Source organism: Actinia tenebrosa, unplaced genomic scaffold (genome assembly GCF_029948245.1).
Source record: "Actinia tenebrosa isolate PJP-AT-01 unplaced genomic scaffold, QUT_ActTen_1.0 PGA_scaffold10__47_contigs__length_13832649, whole genome shotgun sequence".
NCBI lineage: Eukaryota > Metazoa > Cnidaria > Anthozoa > Actiniaria > Actiniidae > Actinia > Actinia tenebrosa.
This window is the reverse complement of record NW_028292570.1, coordinates 473,264-490,206: the sequence shown is the minus strand read 5'-3', so window position 1 is coordinate 490,206 and position 16,943 is coordinate 473,264. Positions and strand designations below refer to the sequence as shown.

At 37.3% G+C, this 16,943-nt stretch overlaps 1 protein-coding gene and 1 long non-coding RNA gene across 4 annotated transcripts; both read left to right on the top strand.

Moving 5' to 3' along the window:
• Nucleotides 1-379: 379 nt before the first annotated feature.
• Nucleotides 380-3,276, top strand: LOC148912651 (uncharacterized). The gene is made up of 3 exons (XR_016119156.1): nucleotides 380-541; nucleotides 818-1,039; nucleotides 1,709-3,276. It is a non-coding gene; the product is annotated as an uncharacterized LOC148912651 (long non-coding RNA).
• A 72-nt stretch (nucleotides 3,277-3,348) lies between these two features.
• Nucleotides 3,349-16,775, top strand: LOC116304621 (uncharacterized). 3 transcript variants are annotated; one of them, XM_089026658.1, is made up of 3 exons: nucleotides 3,349-3,939; nucleotides 12,972-13,646; nucleotides 15,666-16,775. In XM_089026658.1, exons 1-3 carry the CDS (start codon nucleotides 3,839-3,841, stop codon nucleotides 15,970-15,972), a joined length of 1,083 nt encoding a protein of 360 aa, XP_088882784.1. In that variant the 5' UTR covers nucleotides 3,349-3,838; the 3' UTR covers nucleotides 15,973-16,775. The 3 variants fall into 3 exon arrangements, with proteins under 3 accessions (XP_088882784.1, XP_088882783.1, XP_088882786.1); XM_089026657.1 differs by having other exon boundaries at nucleotides 15,663-16,775; XM_089026660.1 differs by having other exon boundaries at nucleotides 3,349-4,356; nucleotides 15,663-16,775.
• The last annotated feature ends 168 nt before the right edge of the window (nucleotides 16,776-16,943 follow it).

Sequence of the window (16,943 nt, the reverse complement as noted above, 5' to 3'; positions counted from 1 at the left end):
GTTCAGAAACGCAGAACATAAAAGGTGAGACTGAAATGGTACATGGGAAATGACATAACTATATTATAATTTACTCATTTGCGTCATCCATGCAGTCGGTTTAGAATACCTAACGCGTATTAAAAACAGTGGATGATGCCACTGACAATGTTGTGAAAGAAATTTCAAATGAACAGAACCCCAAAGAGAAATTAATTACACTTCCGGTTGACGTTTAATACGATTTGTTCAGAAACCAAACATGCTGAGACTTATAGTTAAAAACAACACCAGTGAAATCGAAACGTTGTGTGTCTACCGAAACGAAAGGTTACTGGGACACGATGAACTTTGGTAAACAAAATCTGATGAGTTCTAGAAAAGAATTTAGAATTAGCATTTTGTCCATTTTCCCACGCGTGTGACGTAAGACTTCGGATTTCGGATTCATAGGGGTTTTATGTTCTCATGTAACATTTGTCGAGGTTCGCTGAACGCAGTAAATATTGACCACAAGTGCTTTTCACTCAAGTTTCTTTATTTTGTGTTGGACAAGCAACAGGTGAAAAATCCCTATAGTCTCCTTCAAACCGAAAGCTACAAGACCAATCACTAGTGCACGACTTCTTTTCTTTCTCTCACTAGGGAGACATTAAAAGGAGACTGCCAGCAGGGTATCTGTGATGAAGTACTGCTGTGATTTTTTCATTTGCACATCATACTTATAACTAAAATATATTTTGATTAATTTTTTCCTCGATATTCACCTTAAAGTTTGCAAACGAACTCGCATTTTTCCATAACTCATTATTTGTGCTAACTTTTTCACGATCTGCAGCAATTACTACCCGGAACATGGCATGTTCCTTCTAGCCCAGGCTTTACCAAGACTTCGAGCTTTACTGAGGCTTTGAGCAATGTCTAATACTTTGGAAGTACCGCAGGACAGGGTCGTCGAAGTGCTTGGAGCTGTCCGAGGCAAACACAATGAAGAACCAGTTCAAGATATCACAGGAAGATTTCACCGACCGAAGGGGCAGACTCTCCAGCGCTTCTTAAGGCAATATATATTCTCTTTTTTTTATTTATTTTTTATTTTCATATTAAACCCCGCTCAAAGAGAAAAGTAGTTTATGGCCTTTCGCTTCGTGTGGTTGTGTTTTAAAACGGAGTATTAGCGTTTGTGGAAATAAGGTTTGCCTTTTGCCTCATGTGGTTTTGTTTCAAAACCCTCGAGTGGCGTTTGTGAAAAGTTTTGCCTTTCGCCTCGTGTGGTTGTGTTTTAAACCCTTGAGTGGCGTAGTGGTCTTAGGGCAAATATTCTTTCGATATGTTCTTTGCGGTTGTAAAGCATTTTACATGTTTTTCGTTTGTAAGTTTAATAATAATATTTGTTTTGGTAATTCATGCACCCTAAGTTGTTCAAAACCTTTTGTTTGCTTTGCGCGTCGTTAAGAGCTTTCGCGTTCCCTCGTGTAAGTTATGCACGGTTTTTCTTTCGTTTTCCAGGAGCACAAGGCTCTCTTTAAAGTATTTCCATTTTTGTATAGCTGCGATAAAAATTGCTGTATTTTGATATTGGGTCTAAAAAAATTTTGCCCTCCCGATCTAGGATGACAGTTTTGAAAGGGAGTCTAATTTCCCAGTCGGATTACTGGCGTTCAAGACTGTCATTCCCTGAGCCACTTCCTCCTTATTTATTGTTTATTATTTCTCTTTTTCTTTTTAGCTTGTTTTTCCTCCACAGGAATAGACTCTGTTCTCTGTAGTCTGTTCTTCGCCCGTCAGTGAAAGACACGCCGTCATTGGTGTGAGAAGTAATTTTATTATAGATAATATTAGTTATCTAAAATATTAATATGAATTAATCTTTATCAGACTGATAAATTAATCAGTAATCCAAGGATATCCAGTGAAATTTTCAATTTTTACATGAATTGATTTAACTTAATACACCGTATGGTTAGTGATGTTGAGAAACTGACGTTTCGGATTAAGTTAAGTCAATTCTCCTACTGTTCGATTCCAAACACCGACGCGGTTAACTAGTTTATCTAGTCTCTACCATATTTTACATTTAACTTTATACATATTACATAATTATCGTTTTAGTTGTTGTTAGAGCCTGAGGGCTATTTAACTAGTTTTAAAAGTGTTTAAACTTATTACCAATATGGGCTTCATCCACAGCCACAGCTCTAACATTTTTATGGCTTTAAACCTACTGTTTAATGGCAATTAATTAGCAGCTCGGTTCAGCAGACTCTAGATTTTGGCGAGACCACCGAGAAGGCTAAATAGAGCTAGGTTGTTAGATCTTCTTTCCATTGTATTCTTTTATGTCTATTTGAATATCATACACTAGCTCAGTACTAGAAACTGTTTCACGGTCTGAGAAAAATCCCTTTAATCATAACTTGTAGGCACGTTTTGTCGGAAAGGCGAGACCACAAGTAGCGCATGCTCTGGTGATATAAGATTACACTCGCCGTAGAAGAGTCAAAAGTGCCAAATCATGAAACGTCCTTGATTGATTTCTTTTTTTTCGTTTGGGCCAAGACCATGTGCTGCTAAAGGTTCCATCAAAGCCACCAGTGATTTGATCGAAGTTTTTAAAAAAATCTTACAGCGAGAAAAAAGTCCTTTTGTACTTTTTCTGAGGGTAGAACTAATGCCTCAGATTTAATTTCAGCAAAAATCCTCCAATTCTTGCAAGTTTTCTACGGGAAATATCTGAATAAAATCACTTTTCACTAAAAATCCTTCGAAAAGTAAACAAATTGGCGTATTTGTGTGGAAGCCCGCGATTTTTTGGCTAGCGTTCGCAAAATTCCCCCCTGCTGGTCAACGAGATTGTCATCAATTAATATAAGATTTGCTGGTACTAGAGCGTGGAATTCTGCTGATGAAAAAATTAAAATGGTATCCAGCATTTGTCAGTTTAAAAAACATTTAAAAGAATCAATCATCTACTCATACAAAAACATCTTCAATAATCAAACGTCATCATCGTAATCATCCTATTGTATAGTAGTATTATCTATTTATAAATTCATCTATTTTTTGCTTGTATATGTTATAAGTATATAAGATATGTTTATACTTGTATTTTATACAGCCGGCTGCGTTGCAGTTTGCTGGTTATGCGTGTATATATTCATATGTATATGCATATGTATGTATGTATAATTTTTTGTTTTGTAAATTGTGCCAGTTTGCTGGTACCTAGTTTAAGGTTATAACTTTTTGTGTTATACGTATATTATATGTAATTAAGAGTGCAAAATAAAAATGTCACTGTCATTGAGATTGATGTCACCTTTTGTGAAATTCTTGGAAATCGTTTGTTACAGCTGTCACTGGCCCGGAACTGGTGATTGGTAGCTTTCGGTTTGAAAGAGAACATAGGGATTTTCACCGTTTTTTTGTCGAACACATTCTAAAAATGACCAACAAGCAACAACTGGATCTTGGTAATGCGGCAAGAAATGTGTCTCCTAATGAACAGGCAGTCGGTCTTATCGCAAGATCGGTAGCACAATTACAAGGCATACAGGAGAAACCAGAGAGTTGAAAGAACACGGCGAACTGAAAAAGACGCCGAGATAGTCGAGCTTCGAAAAAATGTAAAGCAACTCGTGAAGAGAACAACAATAATCTTCTCATAAAACTGGAAGCAAAATACAAGTAGGTGAAGATTTTGAAGGAACGTATACAACAACTCGAAGATAAAAAGATAATTCTTAAAGAGGAATTGGCTGCCGTTCAGTTCAAGTTGAAGGGCATTGAAGAAGACGTGAGAAACCTACAACAGTTGAGGCAAGACGACGAAGAAAAGTCCTCAAAGGTGGAGGAAGAAATGAAAATGATTCACTACACTTTAAAAGAGATCAAAAAAGATTTAGCGGCGACTAAATCTGAGAATGAAGTGCTAAAGAAGAAGATTCGTCATCAGTCTCGGTACGTGCCCGGTGCTCTACCACTAATGCCTGTACACTAAGTGAGTGAAGACGCGAATGCTTTGAAAAATCTAGGAGAATTTTGCATACAGATGGTAATTAGTAAATATCTATCGGACAAAGGATTTTAGGACGTGCTCAGGCATATTCGCTCAGTTCAATTAAGAGGAAAGTTATATTTACACCCCCGTCAAGTTATAAATTTCAATGATATTAGGACTGACAAAATTGGAAGAGCCCGATAGGCCGGGTCACAAAAGATAAGTACACATTACTGAAGCCGACAAAATTGATAGCGCAGTACGTATACTGACACGGTTGGAAGTCTTAGAAGAATCTTTTAAGTTGTGAAGCCTGTTATTTCGTTCACTACTAATCAACAGCTTGTTTGAAGAAGTTAAGAACTGACTAAAATAAGGTAAGCTATTTTGATTTTGGGAACTTTATGTCGTCAGCCACTTCCTTACCTTTGCGAAATATCTGGACTATCTTAACAATAAATTTAGTAGCCTATCTCATATGGTAAAAATGGAATAGTTAATTATTTTGAGAAATTTTTCAAGCAAAACACTCCGCAATACAGGGTACTAGTAGTTGTGAATCGATTTCACGATGTCGGACCGGGTAAAGTCTCTCTTCATGATCACATATAAATATCAATAAAAATTTATAAGTAATGGTTAAAGAAAACTGCTAGAAAAAGAAATTCGTAAAACCAATAAATTTGCTCAAAAATATCAAGATTTAATATGTTTCGTTAGAATTACTGTCACAGCATAAGTTTTACAAAATTTTCAGTTTTCAATTTAAATTCGAATATTCGCAAGAAAAATCCAAATATCAAAATATAGTTCCTTGACCACTGTAAAGCGGGGAAACTGTTTCGTACACATCGTTCATCACTATTTCTTGGAGATTAATTTTACGATATGAGGACAGCGGTTAAAGTTAGTCGGGAAAGTCTGTTTTCCGATATACCGACTGACGTCGTCCCAGACTTCCAAGACAACTAAAGTTTATTTTTTCTTGCGTATGACAATGACTTTCAAGTTTCAAAAGAAGCGATCGCACTTCATTGTTTTCTGCTGGAAGACGCCAAGTAACCGATTCGATCTGAGTAGTAGTGTAGGGATGGCACGGGCCGGATTTTGGACGGGGAAGGGGACGGGGACATCAATCATTCATCACATATTAGCATAAAATGACGGGGATGAATTTTTAACTCTAAAACTCAACCAAGCAAACAAGCAAGCAAGGTCTAAAAAATTATACTTTGAGAAACGCAATGGCTACGTTATTCCAGTTAGGATCTCGAGGCTATCACGCTACCGTCAATGAATTCAAAGGACTAATGAAATTAAATGTTTTTTTGAAACAATCTTATGTGTTGAGCGAATTCTCGATAACACCTTCCATAATTCTTTTAAAACCAAACACCAAAAGTCAGCATTGTGTTGGATACAATAGTCATCAAATACTCCGCGAAGTATTTCTTGAGTTTGATGAGGGATATCTTAAGAGTTTGGAAGATTTAAGATTTGTTGATTGCTGTAATTTAGTGCCATCCCTACTCTACTAATGATCCGTTCTTGGAAATGGTCTGATTTGAAGCTTGTAATATTGGAATAAATTCGAAATTTCCCAAATTTGATCAAATGGAATATTTTGGTGAGCTATTTATGCAAAAGAAATTTTCCCTGAGCTCAACCGAAAAAAGTCGGTACCAGGATCCTTAAATCTTGCGATTTTACAAGCCCTTTATTAGAACCAAAAACTGCCTATAACTGAACCTCTTCCTCGTATAAAAAAAACTGGTATAGTTAGAGAAAGAAAAAGAAACTTTTTTAGGGAAGACCGATTTTAAGCGATAAATCTGTAAGTCATACGAGTTTTTATTCTTATCCAGAAACACTCATGACTGATAGTTTCCACTAATTAGAAGTACATACAAAAGGTCTTAGTGAAAATCCTTGTAAATTATTTAATAGAATCTCAATATATTTTTCTTGGAATAGCAAAAGTTTCTATAGCATAGTCTCCTAGCAGCGCTTTCAGTGTCGTCGAGAGTGAGCGCTATAGCGGCTGCGTAGGTGAGGTTATGAAGTTTTATGCACGAGAAAATGCAACAAACTCCTGGCAACTACATTATTTTCCAGAACTCATAAATTGTGTTTACCAAAGTTCATCGTGTTCGAGTAAAGTTTCTTCTTGGTAGACAATGTGCAACGTTGTGTTATTGGCTGCGGTTCCACTAGGAGTTTAATACTGAATTACAGTCTGGCTTTACCCTCTGTCGATTAAACCATTATTATTAATATATGTAAATTAGTATAACACGTGATTATTTAGTGACGGAGCACACGACAGTTTTAAACAACACGAGGTTGAATAAGACGATATGGTGTCAGAACGGGATTGAAAAGCCAAGAAAATTAAAATAAAAAAAAAACGTAGAACAGTCATCCGTGAATTTTGAAGAAAAAGTGAAGTTATAAGCACTCGGAAAAGATGGGAGACGCCGAACACGTCGAACAACCAAGCCCGCCAAAACAGATATCTGTGTGAACTATCAAGTTCCACACCACCTGAAAATATTTAGCTTTAAAAATCCGAGGAATGGCATAAGTGGATTCGTCGATTCGAAAGATTCCGAAAAGCCACATGACTCGATAAAAAGGACGATTACTATATCGACTTTCACAACACTGTGAATTCCAGACACTGAGCGACGAGCTAATTAGAGATGGGATCGTGGGAGGAATTAGAGATCGAAAACTCTCAGAAAAGCTTCATGATCGACTGGATGCAAAAGTGACGCTAGAAACCGCAGTAAGACCGGTAAAGCAGTCAGAAGTGGTAAAAAAGCAGCAGAGCGTGTTGCGTAACAGCGCCAAAAGCCAAAACGCCAGTGTCGATAGAGTGCAAAAGATTCCAGCCCAAACAAGTGAAATTTGCAACAAACGAGCCGCAGAAACCAATCAAAACAACATTCCAGAACAGAAACCAAAACAGCATCCCAAGAAAGAATGCCCAGCGAAGGATTCAAAATGCTTAAAATGGTTCAAAGGAGGACATTGGGGTAAAGCTTGTCGAAGCAAGAACACAGAATGCAAAATTCAGAAAAGGGTACGAAATGTGAGCGTATCCTCAGACAGCGACATCGAAGAATCATTCGACTTCGGAGAAATAGTTAATATCGACAAAATAAATACAAACAAATACTCGATGAAAACCATGCTTCAATTCAATGGCAAGAAAGCGTTAGAGCCGGTTCAAGATATACACAGGTGCTGACGTCACCGTCATACCAGAAGAGAAGTTTGAAGAACTGCAACTCCTGGGGGAGTTAGAAAGGCTTACCATAAACCACGAAACGAAACGAAACGAAACGACACAATAAAATGCGAAACGAGGATTTCGCATTTTACAGACCTTTAAAATACGAAACCGTCATTTCGCATTTTACAGATCTGTAACCTGAGTCTTTGCGATCCCATGTTTAACTGTAAGCTTACTCACGAAATTAGATGAAAACTGTGTAGCTCCATGTCTTAAATTAGAGATTACTTTAAATCTCAGTGGGAAGAACTTTCCATGTACCAAAAGCCACAAATTTACAAACTATGTTCAAATACTTCAACTCCTTCAACTCCTGTTGTTGTGGCGCCATTTTGAATGCACAAGGACCCCAATGGAATCATAATATATGACAGCACAAAGGAAGGGAGGGAGCGTTGCGTCCGACACTAAAAACGGATGCGAGGGAGACTAGGAAAGGATTAAAGGTTTCAAAAATGATAAATTAGTTTAAAGCGGCATTTTCATTATGACGTAATGATGACATCATAGAAATCGTTTACCGCTTATTTTCTCGAAACTAGACCTAAACTTTCGAAGCGACTTGCGCCAGTCGATAGTATTTATCAAGGCACCCAACATATTGCAATATGAAAAAAATGTATGAGAGCGTTTACCAAATATTACGCGATGAATATTTTCATGGACTTTTACTATTAGTCCAGCCTGTCAACTTTATACCCTCAAAATCGGGACTTTAATTTAGTGGATTCAATATTTTTAGTAGCTACAATATAGGTACGGATACAGACACTGTCCTTATCGAGTATAAATCAAATTGTGACTTTCTTTCTAACGTTATGGATTTTTTTATATGAAGCTAAATGACCCCATTTGTCGTCAAAAGCGATTTCGAAACCTTTAATCCTTTCCTGACATTGTGTGAAAAGTGCTTGCACATCGAGTTATTCAAGACGAAATTGTAGCCGTTTCAATGCGGCTAGGTGTGTCAGGCCAAAACTACCCAGAGCCTCCTTAAGTATCTTGGTTTCCATATCGAGAGAGAATTTACACTGCCTCAATCGATACATATTCAAGATATTTTCAATATGAGATCCTAAACAATATTTTATATTTAAACCGTGACCATAGATTTATAATAATAGATAATCCTTCATGTTCGTTTTGTTGTGTGTATCCCGAAACTATAGATCAACTATTTTTTGGAATGCTTAGAATACAAAACTTTTTCTCTCGACATCAGGAATTGGTTTTTAGAAGTGATCAAACATCTATTTACCAGCATGTAGTCACGTTAATGTTACGTTTAATTGATTATTTCATTATGTAAAATGTGCACTTATAAGGCAAGGAAAAGAGGTAAAATTCCAAATTTTGAAATATTCAAAAATTACTTAAGATACAATGAAAAAATTGAATATATGGCGGCCAAGGAGAAGAATATTATTTCGAAGCATAAACAAAAATGGGAAAAATATATTTCGTTTTAAATCCATAGATGTTTCACGATTTCCGGGTAAAGCTTCTCTTCACATATAAATATCAGTCTTCCTGATTTATATTAAAATTTATAGAATGTTTAGAAACGAGCCGAAAATAGAGTGATTTGTATGGAGTAATTATATATTCAAATGGTCATATCTCAGCTTAAAGTTGTCTCATTCTCATCAAATTTGGTGTGTAAACGTCTTTTCTGATTGTCTATCGAATTTGTTCACTAAAATATGATCAAGCGAAAATTAATTTTTGCGACGTCATCACTTGAGTACTTTGACGTGGAACGAAGCGACGTAAGAAACACGAACACATTAAATCGAATTCAAGTACATTATTACGTCGAGTTAGTCCAAAGTCAAGCGCCAACCGAAAACTTATGATATTCCCGATGAACTACATGAACTTAGATTGCTTAACAATATTGGTGTGATTTGCATAACAGAAACCTGGCTGTCATCAAGTATTCCAGTCTCTTCTGTTGCTATTCCTGAATTTAAACTTTTTCGTAAGGACGGTACTGACCGTACTGGGCGTGGAGTTTGTGTTTATTTAGACCATCGAATACCATGCAAACTACTTCAGTCATGCGATGAAAACATCATTGAGTCGTTATGTTTGTCGATGCGACAATTTAGTTTACCTAGAGATATTACCTCCATCATACTTGGTGTTTTCCACCATTCAACGTCCTATGGCAACCCTGGAAAATATCATTCTGAAAGACCACATACAAAACAACCTTGACAAATTGCTTACTAAACAGCCTAATGCTCTTTTAGTAATTACTGGTGATTTCAATCCCAACACAACTGGACTCTGCCCTAAGAACATTACACGAGCTAACACTTTAAAACACTAGTCACCTTCAAGACAATAGATACTTGGACTTTAGACTGGTTTTTGACTAACAGACCAAAGCTGTTTAATCTATCATAACTACCTAAAATAGGATCATCTGATCATTATACAATCCTCGCTAATCCAACAACATTATTACCTCACAAATCAACCATCAACAAAATCAAAGCTCGTGACACACGTGATAGCGCATGGCGCGCCCTTGGCCGCTGGATCACCCAAAAGGATTGAGTGCAAGTTCTAAAAGCTCCAACATGTAAGGACAAATATGATATCTAGATGTCAGAGCTCAACACAGCGATTGATACATTTTTACCACGCAGTGAGAACCTGAATAAAGCGACATCCAACTGGCCGCCCTTGGATGACTAACGGAATCAAATCTGCGATTCGTAAACGTCAAACAGCATTCTTACGCCATGGGAAAGACTTGCTAACCTATAAATTCTGGGCCGGGTTGTTCAAAGCTGGAATAGCGCTAATCCAGGATTAACTCTATAGGTCTTATTAAGAGTTAACCCATGCAGGATTAGCACTAATCAACCTTTGAACAACTGGGCCCTGGAGATACAAAGTGCAACGCGACATCAAATCAGCAAAGCGCCAGTTCTATCAGAACAAAGTTGCCGACGTACAGAGAACCAACCCTATGAAGTCATGGTGGAGAGCAATCAGGGAGATGTCCGGTCTGTCCACCCAGTCTGAATGACACCACCAGTTTCTTGACGAAAACATGGACGTCAAAGTTCTTGCATACAAGATTAACAACTTCTTCGTAAGTCTAACAGATGATTTTCCATTTATTGTACACCCTCAGTGTTCACAGCCTGTTCCACATGACCTATATGTAACTGTGGATGAAGTAGTTCACTCTCTATCATCGCTGAATGCATTGAAAGCCACCGGTCCTGATAACCTACCTAATCGACTACTGAAGGAATTTGCACCTGAATTAGCTACAGTCATCCAAGGCTTATACGATCAGTCTCTTATAGATGGTTCCATTCCTGCCATCATCTATTGTAACGCCTATTCCCAAAGCTAGGTCTACATCTTGCAGGCCATTTATGAAGCAATAGATGGTGGTAATGCGGGTGCTCGGATATTTTTTGCCGACTTTTCTAAAGGTTTTGATCTGATAGGTCATAACATCTTAATGGACGAGCTGAAATGTCTGGAAGTATCTCCAACACTTATTAGCTGGGTTGTCGGTATTCTCTCCGAGCGTTCACAAGCTGTAAGAATCGGAGAAACATTGTCGGACTGGAAACTACTTAATGGAGGAATACCACAAGTCACAAAGTTAGGAGTCATCTTGTTCACAGTTATGACCAATCGTCTTCTCCATAGTTGGCACTTGAGGTCCAAATTCGTTGACGACACTACTGCCGTTGAGATTCTACCTAGGAATTCCATCAGCTATTTGAATACGGCAGTCCGTGATATCCATCAATTCTCTACAACACACAATATGAAACTGAATCGTGTAAGCAAAAGCTGATTTACTTTATGAAAAATCCTAACTTCACAATAAGACCAATTAATATAGGTGATACTGTTGTAGACAGTGTATCAAGCTATAAGATACTGGGTGTGTACATGGATCATAACCTCAAGTGGAATAGTCACATTGACTACATCGAGAAAAAAGCATTTAAAAGGCTGTACTCGTTGCGACTTCTATAGTGAGCTGGTGTTGACCCTTGTAACATCCCAAAGGCTTATAATTTGAGTACTATTCGACCTGTCCTGAAATATGCTACCCCAGTCTGGCAATCAATTTCTGATGCACTATCTGCTAGAATTGAATTAATACAGAAAAGAGCACTGCGTATAATATATCCAACTGCAGGTAGCTATGATGAGTCTCTTAAGAAGTCTAAGCTAGAAACTTTACCCAGCAGGAGAGCCTCATTATGTTTTCAATACATGGACAATTAAATCAGCAAAAGACCAGTAAACCATCCATCACAGTCAGCAGAACGACAATAAGGTCGACCACTAGAACAACAGCAGGAACGACGGTCAAAACTGAGCCACGTAAGTGCACCGATTTTTCTCCACTCGATTACTATGGCAACAAAAAGGCGTAGCAATCGATCATTTTTCTTTGGTGTCCAGTTTTACACGATATCTTTTCTATGATAGCAGCCATAGAACAAAAAGAAGCCAGACTTTTTCATGTTCAATTATTTCTAACTAATATTAATTTGTCGAATGTCTTAGTTAATATGTTATACATATACGTTTCGATAAAGATATACTATATTTTATGCACATTTTGTCCATACATTTTGTCCAATAGAGATTATTAGCTTTATTATTAGTTTCATAGCAATTGCTCGTAGTTTTATTTACCTTTGTATACAGTTCTTTAATTCAGTTTTATACTGTTAGAGAACTCAATAAACTATTATCACGATCTGCGAAAAATGGCTTCAAAAACTTTAAGTATAATTCACGAACCTTTCAGTTGAAGTAGAGCCACCATATACCTCGCGAACATTGACTTTTATACTTTGATAGTCGTTTGTACAGCAATTTCATGCGCAGTGAGCTTTGTACGTCACTGCCATGTGCAATAAGTGCAAAAAAGGCTCCCACAAGTTGAAGACAACATGCCGAACTCAAGACAGGGGCACTAGTCGACGATAAATTATGGGTCGTCGATGATCGAACGTGAGGCTGACTTTGATGAGGCTCTAAGTCTTCATCTAAACTTGGATGCACCTTTATCTCAGAGGTCGTCCTCATTAGTATTCTTTACATAAAGAATATTAATGAAGAGGACTTTATCGGGTATAAAGGTCCATGCACGTGACGTGTATGGTGGCTCCAATTGGACCAAAGGCTTGTGAATTATTCATAAGTTTTTGAATTTTCTTTTTCCAAAATTGAATATACTGTAATATATTTTGATTCAGAGGTCAATATCTCCAATTTTCACTTTGATAACGTCAAAAATGGCTATTAATCAATTCAATCTATGTCTTAAATTGCTTACTATCAATCACGTGACTTTTTGGAGTTGACTGGGGGGCAAACAAGCGGTTTGCTGGGGGGCAACTTGTTGATGCTAAGTCAAAACATATCAAAATAAGTCCTCAAACTCTTGTATTTGACTATTTTCACGACATCAAACCAGAAAACAAGAGATCAAAACAACCTCCAGGATTCTACAAGCCATCAAAAAAGAGCTATTACTGGAAGTGACGTCTATTGATAGCAACCTATTGCTGAAACAAGAAGAAATTTTGCGGGCACTTGTTAACCTTCATATTGTTCAATATAAAATGGCAGTAGCTACATGTAGTCGTAGACTGCGTATTTTTTAAAGTATCAGTATTTTACTTTTTTCAGAAAAAATCCGGGAACCACGATGGACCGAAATCATGATCAAAACAACATCGAAGACGAAATTCGTAGAAACAAGGAAAGGATAGCGTCTTTGGAGAAAGATTTAAGAGAAAGTTTGCGCAGCAATAAAGATCTTAAAGATAGGATCAACGCTTTAGAAAAGGAAATACAAACCTTGAAAGATGAGAATGAATTGTTGAACAAACAGCTGCAAGAAATGAAAGATGATAATGAATCAATGAAAAAGAGAATGGAGATTTTAGAGAAAGAAAATGAACATCAGAAAGCTGTGTTGATTATTGTGCAAATAGGCACAGCCATACAGAGAAAATTGTGCAAGTACGTCCTGGGAGAATGCTTCAAAGAACGATACTTCTATACGTTTAAAGAAATAGACATATACGTGCAGCAAGATCTGAGACATGACAAGAAGGCCCAAGAGTCAGCAAGAAAGCGGCTGAAGGAAATAAGGGAAAAGATTCCTTGGAACCAACGTTTGGTGGATAGTCTTCAAAAACTTAATCGAACGAGAATCGGCATTGCTCATCCTGACCTAAGCAGCGAAAACATCCAACAAGCAACAGATTATTTGAAAAAGGAGAATATTTTGGACAAAGGAATGGTCGACAATGTTAACGAACTAAAACAACTATGGAAAACATCCGAAGAATGGTTAAAGTAAGTTTGCATTTTGTACATAAATTAATGCTTTCATAAATCAAAATATCTCTGAATGCGTTATGATTTGCAAAACCTATTTCTGAATGAAGTCTAGTGCAGCAACAAAATCTATTGCATGGTCAGGGTATATTATTTTGAAGGTTTAGAAAGTGCTTTTTATTATAACCTGAGTAAGGAAGGGGGTGAGGCGAGGCGAAGAAAGGGAGAGAGGTTAACTCCAATGCTTTTCGAAACTTGGGCAGCGCATCCATATTCGCGCGTCTGATTGGACAAATAATTTACCAAAAGTAAAACTACAAATCTAACACTTCATCAGTTTACAAGACAGTCATCTTGTTACTCTTTCCCAGGCCTTGAGGCTAGGGGCACGAGTTTTAGTTTCGGTAAGAAATCTATCTATCTATCTGTTTTGTTGTCGGGTTTTTGATTAGTTCATGTGTAATGACGTCATCCCTTTCATGAGTGAATCACATGCCAATAACATGCGGATTTAAGCGAAACAAGCAAAGAATATTACGTCAAGAGACGTAAGATTACGTCGAGTTGTCAACTTTTCTACTGCATGGTTTTTCTCCTTGGGACGCTCACTTTACTTATAAACGCATACACTTATCTTTGCCGTTCGAAGCGTTATGATCTCCTTTAATTTTTCTTCAAAAAAATGGTGGTTCATTAAAAAATATCGATAAATTATAAAATGTCAAAGCAATTATGAGAAAGGTTTTGAGCAAATATTAGCCTGTATTTTGGTTTTAAATGAAGCATTTTGATTTAAAGCGAGTTATAAAATTCCCCTGCGAATGTGCATGTTTATGAAACACGCACAAAAAACTAATTAAGTATGCTAAAATGAAGACCGGAACTGGAATTGGAGTTCCAAATTGAGTTATTCGATGACTTTCATAAGTATGGCATAAACGCTCTGCCTCAAACGGCTTACAACACTGTCGTTCGACATTTTGCAACTTATTTTTTGTTTCCTGCGATCAAAATTGTCAATTTTCCAAAAATGGTACTATAGGTCCAAAGTTCCGTCAGCCACCAGATTCCAAAAAAAAAACAGGGCACGAGTGAATCCTGCTAGGCAGGGTCTAGTATTTTATCATCGATCTAGCTAACTTAAGTTTTTACATAATGTATAAATTAAGTATTTCACTCAAATGAATTATAACGTTAAGAAAGACGAGTTTGAGAGCTTTGTGTGCTGCTCAAATTGTAAAGTTCCTGATAAGACTGCTTTTCTTCATATTCCGTAGCACATCTTTGGTCTTTTTTCCCAATAATTTTCTCAGATCTTCCTCTATACTCCTTGACCATCCTCCTAACACGTCCATAATGAGATTGTACTGATGTACTTTGTACCCAGGGTATTGACCTTGCAATTCCCAATGCAGCGGACCGTACTTCACCTTCTTCTCTTCATCTTTCTTTTCTCTATTCTCCACCCGTGTGCAGCTCATCTCCAGAATCACCACTTCCTTGCTTTTGTGATTTACAATTTTAGCATCAATTCTGTTGGCTTTTAACTCGTGGTTCTCGCCGTAAGTTGGAATGTCCCAGAATGCATGAACGTCATCGGTAATATACTCCAGTTTCTGTCTAATTGGTGAGTGCCATGCTGGAACACTGTCGATCAGCTGAAGTTCTCGTAACAGCTCAAAGTATAAAACTTTCAGCGCATTATTGTGTCTTGTTACGTACTTGTTCTGTGCAAGAGCTGAACATCCCGCTAACACATGAGCAACACTATCTGGTTTCTCATTACACATGCGACAGGTCACGTTGCTTGACTGAGATGTCTTAATCCTCTTCACTTGATATATCTTTGTAGGTAGAAGCTGTTCATAAAGCTCGTACATTCCAGTCACCACATAAGTTGGGCATGTCATCCACTCTTATAGCCATGCGAAACAGTTCTTAGTATTAAGGGTGTCATCATCCCCATTTTCAATAATTACCTGTGTATTTATACTAGATATTTATATTTACATATATTTTATCTCTCTCTGCCAGCAGGGCCGCTGGAGGTTCTGAAGATGGTCCTGAAGGCGGTACGATGAATTTGTCTACCGCAGGACGACAGAACCAAGACACCTATGCCAGCAGGGCCGCTGGAGGTTCTGAAGATGGTCCTGAAGGCGGTACGATGAATTTGTCTACCGCAGGACGACAGAACCAAGACACCTATGCCAGCAGGGCCGCTGGAGGTCCTAAAGATGGTCCTGAAGGCGGTACGATGAATTTGTCTACCGCGGGACGACAAAACCAAAACACCTATGCCAGCAGGGCCACTGGAGGACATTACCTTCACACCAAAGCATAGGGTGCTAGTTACTCATATACATATCCCAGTTACCGATTGTGAATGATCGATGGTTTTGCATAAATACAAACATTTTTAGCTTATAAACAATGAAGTTATTTTGGAAAGGATATGTCCTTCCAACAAATTTTACCTATGATAATTTTACTTTAAAATCCTATAATCTACTATTTTTAAGGTGATATTTGTCTTTCAATTCGACAAAAGAAAAAAACTTTCCGAAGAATTAAAGCAAGCTTAGGAATTAAACACTTATCAATTTCAAGCACCAAAGTAAGACTTTTTCAAAGTTTTAAAAATATATAGATCCCAATAAGCTTAGGCTGACCACAAACGTGCATCAAATATATATTCAATGATATAGATATAGCCATTTAAAACTATCTACAAATAGTTAGATCTTTGCCATGGCTTGCATGACCACTTGAAATGGTGGTCCCGTCTCACTCAGAGACGTTAAAAAAGAGGGCCACAAGTTTATCAGTTACAATAGTCACGTGCTACCCTCTCTAAATAACTTCGTCAATTCTATTTTTGATTTCATTTTCTACGTATGCATGCTTATATATGTTTTTCAAATCAACTTATGAATATTAAATAGCTAAATATGGTTAGTCAACAAAAACGCCGGTAGCCGAAACCTAAAATGGATCTTTAAGGATCATGGTAATAATTTAATAGCTTTTTGATGCAAACTACGGCTGTTGTATCACAGCATGGGACAATAATCACAACAGAGCCCTAAGCTACACCTGTAGCGAAAGCCACGAAACATCGAATTAGAATTATAGAATTTATTCATTTATTGTTTTATTTATTTTTTATCTAATTTGTTAATAAGATATTTGACTATAGGTTTACCAGGGACGTACTCACATAGGGTTATGCATGGGATACTCGTACTACAAGAGGCTAATTTCGAGTTTTAATTTTTACACACACAAATTTCGTAAGATTTTAAATTCCAATTT

Coding starts and splice junctions, on each gene's coding strand:
- LOC116304621 (XM_089026657.1), top strand. CDS start 3,839: ATGAAAATGATTCACTACACTTTAAAAGAGATCAAAAAAGATTTAGCG. Junction 3,940..12,971: donor AAGATTCGTCATCAGTCTCG/GTACGTGCCCGG, acceptor TACTTTTTTCAG/AAAAAATCCGGGAACCACGA. Junction 13,647..15,662: donor ACATCCGAAGAATGGTTAAA/GTAAGTTTGCAT, acceptor TCTCTCTGCCAG/CAGGGCCGCTGGAGGTTCTG.